At 38.5% G+C, this 14,842-nt stretch overlaps 1 protein-coding gene across 1 annotated transcript; it reads left to right on the forward strand.

The window, feature by feature from the left end:
• Positions 1–434: 434 nt before the first annotated feature.
• LOC122732184 (probable E3 ubiquitin-protein ligase TRIML1) lies at positions 435–13,476 on the forward strand. Its single transcript, XM_043972314.1, is given in 5 exon segments — positions 435–848; positions 4,800–5,030; positions 7,786–7,808; positions 7,925–8,067; positions 12,899–13,476. Coding segments are annotated over 5 exon segments (1,389 nt in total).
• The last annotated feature ends 1,366 nt before the right edge of the window (positions 13,477–14,842 follow it).

Raw genomic sequence — 14,842 nt, forward strand, 5'->3', positions numbered from 1 at the left:
AACTGAACACATGATCTCTCTGTCCCACAACTTTTTTAATTTTAATTTAATTTAATTTAATTTTTTTGTGGGGCAATGGGGGTTAAGTGACTTGCCCAGGGTCACACAGCTAGTAAGTGTCAAGTGTCTGAGGCCAGATTTGAACTCAGGTACTCCTGAATCCAGGACCAGTGCAGTATCCACCGTGCCACCTAGCTGCCCCTGTCCCCCAACTTTTAGGTTACTTGGTTTTATTTGAAGGCAGGCCTGACACTTGGGATCCCCAATGGATCTCCTCAGGATATGTGATAGATGTGGAACCACCTCTGCTACAGGCCCTCTAATGTCTCTGAATTCCTGTAATACGACCTGTCCAAAAAATCTGAGATGCTTAGATATCAGAGGAATGCCCTGGTCAAAATTTTCACTGACTTTCTCTCCCTAGTCCTAGAAACATGGGTGCCTAGAGCTTAATAGAAAACCTCAAGGCATATCTTACTTGCTCCATCTGTCTCTACTTCACTGACCTAGTGATCGGCAAATGTGGTCACAGCTTTTGTACACAATGTCTTTTCCAGGGCAAAAAGGAAGCTGATGCCACATTCACCTGCCCAGAGTGCAGAGAAATCATAAAATACAGCAATTTGATGCCTAACGAGAGCCTGCAGTATCTGTCCATCACTGGCAAAATGCTCGGGCCTCATTTACTGAACAACATGGTAGAATTGACTACCTGTGATAAACATGGGAAAAAAGAGAAGCTCTTCTGTGAGGAAGACCAGAGACTCCTCTGTGAGTTTTGTTCATTAGCCCCAGAGCACAGGGATCATCATGTACTTCCCATGGACAAGGCTGCTAAAAAGTACAAGGTAAAAGTGTCTGTTCACTGTCAATCACAGGGAAGAAGTGTTATCTCTTCATTTAACTCTTTATAGCCTTTGGGGACATTGTTGTAGAGCTCATACATCTCAATATAATGGGTATAAGGGAAATGTAGGGGCCTTACATCTGTGATTTCAATGACAAGTACAGAAGTCACTTATTTTTTTTTTAAATAAAAGTATTTTATTATTTTCCAGTTACATGTAGAGAGAGTTTTCAACATTTGTTTAGATAAGATTTCCAATTGCAAATTTTTCTCTCTCCCTCCCCTCCTTCCATCCCTCCCCTAGACAGCAGGTAATCTGATATAGGTTATATATCCATAATAACATTAAACATATTTATGCATTAATTATGTTTATAAGAGAAGAATCAGAGCAAAAAGGAAAAACCTCAAAATAGAAAAACAGCACCAAACACAAAAGAAATAGTATGGCCCAATCAGCATCCATATTCCACAGTTCCTTTTTTTTTTTCCCCTGGATTTGGAAAGCCTTTTCCATCATGAGTCCTTTGGAACTTTCTTATGCTGTTGGATTGGTGAGAAGAATATAGTCTATCACAGTTGATGAACACATAATATTGATGATACTGTGATGTTTTTTTTTTGTTCTGCTCATCTCACTCATCATCAGTTCATGCAAGTCCTTCCAGGTTTCCCTGAACTCATCCTGCTCATAGTTTCTTATAGCACAATAGAATTCCATTACATTCATAGAACACAACTTGTTTAGCCATTCCCCAATTGATAGACATCCATTCAATTTCCAATTACTTGCCACCACAAAAAGAGCAGCTATAAATATTTTTGTTTGTGGTTCCTTTCCCCTTTTTTTCATGATATCCTTGGGGGAAAAAGACCCAAAAGTGGTATTGCTGGGTCAAAGGGTATGCACAGCTTTTATAGCCCTTTGGGCATAATTCCAAATTGCTCTCCCGAATGGTTGGATCAGTTCACGGCTCCACCAACAATGCAATAGTGTTCCAATTTTTCCACAGCTTCTCCAACATTTATTATTTTCCTTTTTTGTCATTAGCCAATCTGATAGGTGTCAGGTGGTACCTCAGATTTTTAATTTGCATCTCTCTAATCAATAGTGACTTAGAGCATTTTTTCATATGGCAATAGATAACTTTGATTTCTTCATCAGAAAACTGCCTGTTCCTATCCTTTGACCATTTCTCAATTGGGGAATTACTTGTATTCTTGTTTTTGGTTTTGGGTTTTGCTTTTTTGGGTTTTTGTTTTTGTTTTTTTGGTAAGGCAATTGGGGTTAAGTGATTTGCCCAAGGTAAATGCCTGGGTAACACAGCCAGTAAGTGTTAAGTGTCTGAGGCCAGATTTGAACTCAGGTACTCCAGAATCCAGGGCTGGTGCTTTATCCACTGTGCCACTTAGCTGTCCCGACTTGGATTCTTATAAATTTGATTTAGTTCCCTATATATTTTAGAAATGAGGCCTTTATCAGAACTACTGGCCATAAAAATTGCTTACCAGCTTTCTGTCTCCCTTCTAATTTTGGATGCATTGCTTCTGTTTGCATTAAATTAAAAAGGTTTTGTACAATCAAAATAATCCATTTTGCATTTTATAATATTCTTTATCTCTTGTTTGGTCATAAACTGTTCTCCTTTCCAAAGAACTGAAAGGTAGACTATTCCCTCTCCTAATTTACCTATGGTATCACCACTTATGTCTAAATCTTGTACCCATTTTGACCTTATTTTAGTATAAGATGTAAGATGTTGGTCTATGCCTAATTTCTAACATTCTCTTCCATTTTCCCCAGCAGTTTTTGTCAAATACTGAGTTCCTATCCTAGAAGCTGGAGTCTTTGGGTTTATCAAACACTACATTACTAATGTCATTTACTATTGTGTCTCCTGTGCCTAGCCTATTCCATTGATCCTCCTCTCTATTTCTTAGCCAGTACCAGATAGTTTTGATGACTGTCACCTTATAGTAAAGCTTCAGATTTGGTACAGCTAACTTACCTTCCTGTGCATTTTTTTCATTATTTCCCTTGATATTCTTGACTTTTTTTTTTTTCAGATGAATTTTTTTTTTCTAGCTCTATAAAATAATTTTCAGGTAGACTGATTGGTATGGCACTGAATAAGTATGTTAACTTAAGTAGAATTGTCATTTTTATTATATTAGCTCGGCCTATCCATGAGGAATTGATATCTTTCCAATTATTTAGATCTGATTTCATTTGTGTGAAAAGTGTTTTGTAATTGTGTTCATAGAGTTCCTGGGTTTGTCTTGGCAAGTAGCCTCTCAAGTATTTTCCAAAATATGTAAAAACAAAAATCAGTTCTTTCTCTGCGGATGGGCTGCAATCTTCATAAGTCTTTCAGGGTTATATTGGATCATTGCCTTGCTGAAAATAACCACATGCTTCCCAGCAGGTCATCCCCCACTATTGCTGTTATTTTGTATACAGTACATTTCACTCTGCTTCAGTTCATGTAGGCCTTTCCAGGTTTTCCTGATAGTATCCTGTTCATCATAACCTTTATATAGTACCTTAAGCTTGACAGAGAATTTTCTTCATAAAAGCCCAGCAAAGTAGGTACCATACATTTTGCCATTATAATCAATCATCATAACTATTTCCCTCCATCCCACTCCCTTCCCATGACATTTACTCTATCTTCTTTTTACTTATTATTCTTTAGAGGTGTTTTACTTCTGACTATCCTCTCCCTCACTCTGCACTCCCTTTTTTTCACCCTTCCTTCCTTGTCCTCTTTCCCTCCTATTTTCCTGCAGGGTTAAATAGATTGCTCCTCCCAACTGGGTAGGAGAGCTATTCCCTTCAAGTATTTTTATATTGTCTATTTGTTACTTTAAATGGAATTTCTCTATCTCTTGCAGCTGGACTCTGTTGTTCATGTATTGAAATGCTGATGATTTATGTGGATTTATTTTATATCCTGCCACTTTGCTAAAGTTGTTCATTGTTTCAAGTAATTTTTGAGTTGATTCTCTCTCTAAGTAGAAGCCACTTATTTTTTACTGGCCTTCCAGATCCTTCTTGGCTTCAGTGTTCTCATCTTTACAATGGCAATAATAAAAACAGCCATTAACTTTCATGGTTATCGTGAGGTTCCAATGGGAAAGATAGATCTTTGATAACTTTGAAGCGGTATAAGTAAATGCCAGCTATTACTAGCCAGCAATTATAAAGAATATGGACTTCTTTGGTCAAAGGTGAGTTTAACTAAGGTTTTCTTCTCCTTTCAGGAGAAGCTCCAAGAGACATGGAATATGTTACTAAGAAAAAGGAAAGAACTTAAAATTTCACTATACAATGTAAGAAAAGCAGAGGCACAGTGTAAGGTCAGTGTCTCTTTTCTTGGTGGATCAGGTAAGACGTTTTTCATCCCCGGAAGGCCTTTCTCCTCAAAAGAAAGAGTTAATGATGAAAATGGCGGGCTAGTGCTCTTTTTCTGCAGAGGAAGAGATTTCTATTAATGATCAAAGGATGAAATATATTATCCCTCTTTGGGGACAATGATTTGATACCTAACAATAGTACAGGAAATTTGTTTTCATGTAAGCTGCTAAATTATATGTATGAAGAAAGAGTTTCCACACAGGATTTGGGTTTTTTTAGGGGGTAAATGATCTCTGATGTTTTTTCGTTTTTTTTTTTTTTTTGAGGACTTTTTCCTTTACACAATATGTTACTCTCTATTCTTTTCATCATTAATTACTACTTTAAAATGGTCACTTAAGGATCAGTGTATCTCTGAAATCCTGAAATGGAAGATTTGGATTAAACAGCCACAAAAGCTATCTCTGGTAACAGAGTCTATGAATCTTCTTTAATGATTAATAGTATTGAATAGGGAACACAAATGTTGGTCACTCACTACTTCCATCACAGACTTTGCATTTCTTTCCTTTATCCCAATTTCTTTTGTGACAGAAAGATAAATATTCTATTAAATACTCCATTATGTCAGAATATGAAAAAATACACCAGGCCTTACAGGATGAAGAATCTCTATTCATGCAAAGATTGGACCAGGAATTCAGAGACAACCTGGTAGAAGTTGAGGAGAAGAAGACCAAACTGTCGCAACAAATCCAGAATTTGAGACTAAGGGTAATGAAAATAGAGGAGATTTTGGACAAGGCTCCCTTGGAAATGCTCCAGGTGAGTGTGTGAAACAGATATATACTATTGCTTTAGAAATGAGGAGCAGGGGGGCAGCTAGGTGGCGCAGTGGATGGAGCACCAGCCCTGGATTCAGGAGGACCCGAGTTCAAATCTGGCCTCAGACACTTGACACTTACTGGCTGTGTGACCCTGGGCAAGACACTTAACCCTCATTGCCCCACAAAAACACAACCAAAACCAAAAAAGAAATGAGGAGCAGAAGGTACATGTCCCCTACAGACCACTAAGAAAAGGGTCTCAGGATCATATATGGTAGAGTGGGTCAGTTCAGGTTTTTCATTGGATTCTCCAAATGCATTTGTTTTGCGATGAGCATTGCTGGGTGTTAATCTGCTGTAGCCAGACAATGTGTAGCAAAGGGATTTTCAAAGGTTAGGCCACTTCAGTAAGCAGAGTATGCCGTGTGACTCGATCCCTGTCCCATGTTAGGTTGAATTTAAATTTGTAATCACATGACCATGTTTGTGTCTCCTGATCTTCCCAAAGTGACCATATACCTCACCCCTTGGTGAAAAGGGGTGAGCTCAAATCGTCCCTTTGTGGCCTTTTCCCAAAGGAACACTTAATCATTCTATAATTCCTTATAGCAAAGCATAATACTTGGCCATGAGCAAAAACTTAAAAACAAAAGGCAACCAACTAAGCATTTACCAAGTACTTACCATGTACCAGGTACTATACTAGGCTCCATGAATAATAGTGTAAAAATAGTTTTATTTACTAGCTGGGCTCTAATCTGACTGTGGGCCCTAATCTGGGGACATTTGGCTGGCCATCTGACTGCTATTAACTTAGTACGGGCCATTTAAACATTTCCCCACACTGCTCTGCTCCCAAATTGATAAGCAAACAATTAAGAAACTGCTTAACTAAATAATCAAAGCAGAGTTTATTTATAAAAATAAATGCAAGAGATAAGAAATGCAAAGTTCTAGGAAACCTGACTGCTTTCTACCTGTCTCCCTTCTGCTGCTGCTTGTGCTTACTCTATCAGTCTGTGTCCCTCTCTCACGGGCCTCTCATCTCTAGCCTTGTCTCACCCAACTCCTTGCATTCTCTTAATCCTCTGGTGTCCTCCTTCTGTCTGTCCTCCAGCTTTCCCCCAGCATTCTCTTTCTGTCCGTCCTCTTTCCGTCTGTCCTTTTGTCCATCTTTTCTTACTGTCTTCTCCCTCCGTCAGCCCCTCTCTTTACATAGCCTCAGTCTCCTTACAATCCTTGTAGCAGCCTCCCTGTCTGTCAGCCCTCTCTCACTTTTTCCATCCCCCTCCTTGTCTAACTACCCCAGTATATATCTTCCTTCTCTCCCCTCAAACCTTGGGCTCCCTGCACCCCCACACATGCCAAGCTAATCCACTGCCCTCCCTAGGGCTGTGGCTTGGGGGAGGCTCCAGTCTGCTATGCATACCACACCCAGGGCTTGAGGGCTCTGTGCCCCTTGCTGCGCGCCTGGGACCTCTCCACAGGCTGGGTTGCACTCGGGCCTGGCAGGACAAGCCTGGGATCTCCAGGGCAGCTCCCCTCAGGCCAGAGGGAGCTGGGGCTTTCCCCAGTTGTCCACCAATCTGGCCTTCTCTAAGGCACACAGGCTTTTCTGCTGGACTGAGGCGGAGGGGGAGAGGTACCAGGCCCTCTTAAACAGAGAAGAACCCTGAGAGCCCAAGGCTTTTTTAATCTCAGCCCAAAGGCAGGGTCCCCAAATCACAATAAATTTCCACAATAGTAAAGAGAATGAAAGGATCCTGACCGCCAAGTAGATGGTGATGTACTTGAAAAAAACATCCAGGTCATGAAGAAATTTAAAAATGAACAGAAAGGGGGCAGCTAGGTGGTGCAGTGGATAAAGCACCTGCCCCAGATTCAGGAGGACCTGAGTTCAAATCTGGCCTCAGACACTTGACACTTACTAGCTGTGTGACCCTGGGCAAGTCACTTAATCCTCATTGCCCCATCCAAAAAAACAAAAAAATAAATATGTGAATGAATGAATAGATAGATAGACAGATAAATAAATGAATGAATAAAATTTTTTTAAAAAATGAACAGAAAAAGAACTATTATATGTTAGTTTGAAAAGGAAGGACAGAGAATTTGGGAAGGAGGGAATGAGGAAAAACTGAAGGAGAATGGCAAAGTCAATTTTTCTTCAAGGAATACAGGGATTCCTGGCTCTATGTAACAGGTGAGAGAGTTAAATCTTGGCTTTGGACATTTCAACCTCACCCCTTAAGTCCCTTAGAGGGTAACCTCAGTTCAAGCTTCTGGGTTCTATTCTAATTTTATCTGTTGTGGGATCTGAGACTGAAGAGTCCTGCCCTCATTTGACACTTCCAACCCACAGTAACCATCCAAAAGAGTAACTACCAGTATCTTGGACCTCCAACTTTTCTAGCTTCTTCAGTAGTTATTCCTCCCATTCAAGGTGTGCAAAAGTTTGACTCATTTCCAAATGAGTTTTCTGTGTAACGGAGAGAGAGAGAGAGAGAAGGGCAGGGCACAATGAAGGTATTTCTCCATCTTCAGCAAGGTGAGGCAGAGGCTAATAAATGAGCAACTAAAGGCTAGTTCTAAACAATTCTTCAAAGACCTAAATTTTGCAAATACAGTAATGTTCCTGGAAAATAGTTCTAAGGGAATGACAAAACCCAGGGAGGTATGTCTGGGATCTCTGAGAGACTATATTATAGAAATAGACTATGTAGTAGAACGCTAAATCTCTTTTCTCCCCATAGGATATGAAAGACGCCTTGGAAAGGTAAGTTTCCATTCTGTCTTTACCTAATACAGAAATACAGACCATGGTGGGGGAAGTGTCTGTTTGAGGGACTACCTGGGGTCTATTCTGCTGCAACATAATGACATTTAATCCAGATATGGCTCTGGAGCTCTGTGTAAAACAAATATAACTATTTGTAGGAATGAGGAGCTGCTATGTCAAGAACCAGAGGTTGCTATCCTTTCCTGGAACACCTGCCCCATCACTGGCTTGAGAGACTTTTTCATGAAATTCAAGAGTAAGTCACCATATCAGTCTCAATTTATACTGGGGGCATTTTGAGGAGTGCCCAAATGGCTTACAATGAATTTCCTTGGTGTATTCCATTAGTACACACAAAGGACCCTTTCCCTCAGCATCTACTACTGCATATAGATCATTTCTATACTTGTATCTACAGAGATGCTTTCCAAATTTCCCATGTGATATCACAAAAGTGGCAGTATTTTTTTGGGGGGGAAGGGCAGGGCAATGAGAGTTAAGTGACTTGCCTAGGGTCACACAGCTAGTAAGTATCTAGTGTCTGAGGCCAAATTTGAGCTCAGGTCCTCCTGAATTAAGGACTAGTGCTTTATCCACTGTGCCACCTATCTGCCCCTATCCCATGTGATATCTCAACATGCCTAAATGATCCTACTTGTTTCACTCATTAGATCAGTTATTTTGCTAAATAGCTGGACCATTCCACAGCTATAGCAGCACTGAATTAATGTGCCTAATATCTCATTTCATTTCCAGCATTGAAATGTTCTATATTTTCTCATCTTTGACCAAATGAGAGAGAGAGAGGGTTATTTGTTTACTTATAAGTGATTGTGTATTTTTTAAAAAAATTCCTGTTGATTTTATATATATTTTTCTTATCAGGTTATTCATACCACATAGTTCATTAGTTGTGGAATAGATCATAAGATTTCTCACAATTCTATATGGTTTTTGTCTGTCACATTATTGTTTGTGATGGTTTATATATAGGAAATTTAAGTTTGGGTATTTCTTGTAGTATGTTCATTTCTTCTTAAAGTGCATTTTTGTTGTCCTTTTGCCTAACATTCTGATATTTTGTTTTGTTCTTTTGGAAGTGTATATTGAGAATTCTTTAATACACGGTTCCTCTTCCATAGTATTAGTTATCCTGTCAGGTAACTTGTGAATGTTTCTTAAAAGAAACCTGCTTTGATTCTTGAGCTTTCTTTGATGTTTTATTTCCAGTTCTGATGTTGTAGATGGAAGCTGGGCTTAGTCAAAATACTCACTCTTGCAATTTTCGATAAAGTCTAGAGGAGAGAAATTCATAAGCCAAGGAGCCTATATAGAGGGTGACATTGAATATTCCTGAAAGAAGTCATGACTTATTCTGAGAGCCATAATCAACAGTATATCTGATAGAGAAGAGTGGGTTATAGAACTCCAGGCAAGGAAAATTACTCCATCTTCCCATAAGGGGATTCAAGAGAAGACAGGGGAGGAAAGGGAGATGCTTTGACAGTTTGACTCCATAATGGGCAAGGAACATGGTTGTTAGAGGTATTTAAATGAGAAATATTCTATTGCTTTCCTATTGATCAGACAGAGTTTTGGTCCAGTTCCATATATCCCATAACGTTCCAGTAATATCCCATCATTCAAAACTTGGTATTGCTTTGGAAATGCTATAATGCGTTTCTAAATGTTCTTCCGGTCTCTAATCTGTCTCTGCTCCAGTCCATCTCTTCCTGGTGAATGGGATGGGAAATACACCCACTGACCTGATAATTGAGACTTGAAGGAGAAAGGAGGTCAAAGCACTGATTTTCTTTCCTTTGAAAGAAAGGTGCATGGCACTCACTGGGGCAACCAGGAGGTGTGACACACACAGATAAAGAATGGAGCAGTTTTTACACACTTTACAGACATCTATTTTAAGCAGGATGTGGTAATTAGGTTGAAACTATATGTTCAGCAATAAATCTTTCTCCTAGGTCAGAGTGCCCTGACCTTAGGGGTCCAGCCATAGGTTATATTGCAACTTATCCTAAATTTCCCGTTTCAGCAAATGTTCTGTCATGTCTGCATAATGTCTTTGTGCAGACCCTATGAGGCAACTTTCAAGCTGATATGCCTATATTTAGCAGGGGGATAGTAGCTTCCTGTTCTCTTCGGGTTTGAGAGAAGGTGTGCGAGAGAGAGTTCGGCTTCTAAGACCTTGAGATCAGATCACTAGGCTGAAAGGGGCATTTCCCTCTCACTGGGAATTAGTGATGAACCTTTGAAGTTATTCAGATTTCATCAAATCATTCTACTGTCCAAATCCCCTTCCCCATTAGCCTTCTCTTTATGATAATATCTAAGCACTTTAACAAATTCCTGCCTTGCCACATGCCTTCTTTCCTTGTCAGCATTCTCAAACTATTTGTCTCTAACTCTGCTTTAGGGGTTTTTGAGTACTCATCAAGTTCTTACCATATATAAGACTTACAGATCCACTGCTTCTTTTTTCCTCTTCCCTCCTCTACCTAATTCTCTCTCACCTTCTTTCTTTCCTTTCTTTCTCCATCCTTATCTTTACCTTCCTTCCAGAGCATTTTTCTTCCATTCTTGTTTCCTGCCTTCCAAATATGTAACTATTTTATGTGTTCAGTGTGAAGCATTTTGGAACATCTTGATTATGCATCTATGTAGCTCTCAATTTCCTGATGATAGATTATAAGCTTAATAGGAATAGGGATCTCTGAAAGAATTGAAAAGAGTAAATCATTCCTTTGGCTGGTCTATGTAAATAGTAGTTTGTACAAAAACTACTACTAGGGACCAACTGTATACACTACCCACTTATGTGAGTGTATATATACTATACATTATTATACCAGTATAATATCTCCTTCAGGTATTTACCCTCTATCTTCCAAGGCCTGACATTCTACTTGACCATAGTAAGAGCTCAGTTAGATATTTTGAAATATTCATTGAATTCCTGAAAACACAAATTATTGCACTTAAAGCAGAAAGGCTCCTAAAGGAGATCTGCTTGAATCTCACATTCATTTTGCATACAAAGAAACTGAGCCACTGAAAAACTAAGGTGCTTGTCCAAGTCTGTCAGAGGCAGGACAATCCCCTTGATTGTTTTTTCCTTTATTATTTACTTTTTAAAGTAAACAAAAGTTTTATTTTCCAGTTTATACACACACACACACACACACACACACACATATATAATGGATAGTTTTCAACATTTGTTTTCATAGGATTTTTAGTTCCAAATTTTTCTCCCACCCTTCCTTCCCACCCCTCCTCCCCAAGATGGAAAGCAATCTGATATAGGTTATATGTGCAATCACATTAAACATATTTCTGCATTAGTCATCTTGTGAAAGAATAATCAGAGTACAAGGGAAAAAAACCTCAAAAGAAGGGAAAAAACAGCCCCAAAGTAGAAACAGTATGGTTCAATTTGAATTAATAACCCACAGTTCTTTTTTCTGGATGTTGAGAACATTTTCTATCAAGAGTTCTTTGAAATTGTGTTGGATCATTGCACTGCTGAGAAGAGACAAGGCTATCCCCATTGTTTATCACTCAATTTTGCTGTTATTGTGTAAGATGTTCTCCTGGTTCTGTTCCTCTCAGTCAGCATCAGTACATGTAAGTCCTTCCAGATCTTTCAACTCCTCCTGCTCATTGTTTCTTGCAGCACAATAGTATTTCATTACATTCATATACCATAACTTGTTTAGCATTCCCCAATTGATGGGCATTCCCTTGATTTCTGGTTGTCTGCCACCACAAAGAGAGCTGCTATAAATATGTTTGTACATGGGGGTCCTTTTCCCTCTTCTATGATCTCTTTGGGATACAGACCTAGTAGTGGTATTACTATGTCAAAGGGTATGCACAGTCCCATAGCCCCTTGGGCATAGTTGTAAATTGCTCTCCAGAATGGTTGGATCAGTTCACAACTCTACCAACAATGCATTAGTGTTCCAATTTTTCCACAGCTTCTTCAACATCTATTATTTTCCTTTTCTGTTATTTTAACCAATCTGATAGGTGTGAAGTGGTACCTCAAATGTTTTAATTTGACAATCTAAATAAAACGAATAAATATTTACAAAAATACAAATTGCCCAGGTTAACTGAAGAGGAAATAAAATCCTTAAATGGGCCCATTTTAGAAAAAAAGAAATTGAACAAGCATCAGTGAATTACATAAGAAAAAAATCTCCAGGGCCAGATGGTTTACAAGTGAATTGTACAAAATACTTAAGGAACAGTGAATTCCAAAACTATACGAATTATTTGGAAAATTAAGTGGAGTTCTACAAAAGTCCTTTTATGACACAAATATGGTGTTGATACCTCAGCCAGGAAGAGCCAAAACAGAAAGAAAATTAGACCAATTTCCCTAATGAATATCAATTCAAAAATCTTAAATAAAATATTACCAAGGAGATCAGAGCAAGTGAGAACCAGCATAATACACTGACCAGGTGGGATTTATACCAGGAATGCAGGGCTGGTTCAACATTTGGAAAACTATCAACATAATCAACCACATCAATAACAAAACTAACCAAAATCATATGATTCTCAATAGATGCAGAGAAAGCTTTTGACAAAATAGAGAACTCATTCCTAATAAAAACACTAGAGAGCATAGGAATAGGTGGAGCTTTCCTTAAAATAATAAGCAGTATCTAACTAAAACCATTAGCAAACATTATATATAATGGGGATAAGTTAGAAGCATTCCCAATAAGATCAGGGGTGAAACAGATGTCCATCATCACCTCTATTATTTAATATTGTACTAGAAATATTAGCTTTAGCAGTAAGAGAAGGAAAAGGGATTAAAGGATTAGAAAAAGCAAGGAGGAAACAAAACTTTCACTCATCACAGATTATGTGATGGTATACTTAGAGAATCCTAGACAATCAACTAAACCCCTAGATTGTTCTAATCCCAGATAGATTTTTTTTGCCCTGTCCCACATTGTGAAGTTGTCAAGGATTGGGGAATTTGTCTTTGTTTGTAACCTCCCATGTCTGCAACATAAACCTAATTATCTCCCCTCTCTGTCTTTCTCTAGGGGACATAACTCTAGATCCTGAAACAGCCCATCCTCAGCTCATCTTGTCTGCAGATTTGAAGACTGTCAAGTATATAAATGCCCCCCAGGATGTACCTGACAGTGAACACAGATTTGACTCTAATATTACTGTACTGGGGGCCCAGACATTCACCTCAGGCAAACACTATTGGGAAGTTCAGATAGAAGATGAGACTGAATGGACAGTTGGTATCTGTGCAAATTCAGGCAGCAGAAATGGGAGACTCTCTTTTTTATCTAGGGATATAAGGGCATTAGTTAGCTTTAAATATGGAAAAGAGTTCATTGTCTGGAGTTCACATGATGGCTTGTATACAAGTTTGCCTATCCACAAGGTGGGCATTTTTCTTGATTATGAAATGGGACATGTAGCATTTTATGACGTCTTAGACAGCTCCCTCATCTACAGTCCCCCAAACTCGGCCTTTGAAGGACCAATTCGGCCTTACTTGTCTCCTTACTGTCATATTAAAAATATTGTCCTTAGTCGTTTTCTGTTTACTCCTGAAGCTTCTATCGATGCTTATTGCTATGGGGAACTCTCACTATGTGATTGAAAAATGACACAGAATGACTTTTCATTTGAACCTATGTTGAATGGGTTGATAAAGTTATGTATGATTTTAAAAATTAATCACAATAAAGTCTTTTATACTTCGTATCAGCCCTAGTGTTACAATACCCAGCATGTCTTGCCTCATTGACACTTCACTGAGAGCTTTAGCAATATTCTACAAAGTCAATTCATACTTGAACTTATTTTCCTATAGCAAAAGATATTGTATATAATATACAAACTTATTTCTAAGAAACATGGCATATGTATGTGATTGTATGCATGTGCATATGTGTATACATGCATATTTTTCTCTGACTACACATATGAAGGTGTTTGGGAATTCTTATTTTTCATTCACTAGGATATTTTCCTTGTGGATGTTATACCCAACTCCTTTGAGTCATTATTGGTTTTATCTAAAAAGTTTTGCATTTTTCTAAGGCTGGAAACATCCAGATCAATGACATTCCCATACCTAAATCTCTGAGAGATGACCCTTTTGAAGATGTTTTTTCTTTATCTTGCATTCTACAGTAGACCTTCATTACATGCTTATCCTTCACAAGAATATGCCTTGAAAATAACTGTTGCTTTGAATGAGTATATCCCAGAAGGCTATTGAAAGGTGCCTTGTGGGTATGAGTTGGATGTAGCACTCTAAAGCTAAGGAATTACAAGAGAACATGGTCCTATGCAGCTATAGGAATGAAAAAAGAGGATATGCTGTCAACGAGCTCTTTAAAAAACATGAAATATTGAAGGATTCCCTTAGTACCATGGGTGCATCTTATCCTCTTGAGCTTATAGGAGGATACAGACAAGAATAACAGAAAATGGAAAAGAGATGGTGGAAAACATAAGGTCCTAGAAAGCAATTATGGTCCATCATTTTATTGTGACTCGAACATAATTCAACAACTGAAGAAGAAATATGATCTCTTTAGAAGCTTGAGTGAAACAACAAATGAAAGAATGCAAATTATTTTATACGACAACAATGTTTTCTTGGGCTCTGACTGGTCAGTTCCCTTCAGGAAGTAAAGAAAACCTGATGAATATTTGAGAAATTCTACTACTTTCAAGACAATTTTGAGGGCAGACCCATAATCCTATTAGAATGACAGGGCAGTTAGATGATGCATTGTATAGAATACTATGCCTCCAGTCAGGAATAACTTCATTGAAATCTGGCCTGAGACACTTACTAGCTGTATGACCCTAGACAAGTCACTTAACCTCTGATTGTCTCAGTTGTCTCAGCTGTAAAATGGTGATAACAGCACATATGTGGCAGAGTTGTTGGGAGCATCAACTGAAAGAATATTTGTAAAGCAATTGGTAACACAGTGCCTGAACATAGTAGC

Source organism: Dromiciops gliroides, chromosome 6 (assembly GCF_019393635.1).
Source record: "Dromiciops gliroides isolate mDroGli1 chromosome 6, mDroGli1.pri, whole genome shotgun sequence".
Classification (NCBI taxonomy): domain Eukaryota; kingdom Metazoa; phylum Chordata; class Mammalia; order Microbiotheria; family Microbiotheriidae; genus Dromiciops; species Dromiciops gliroides.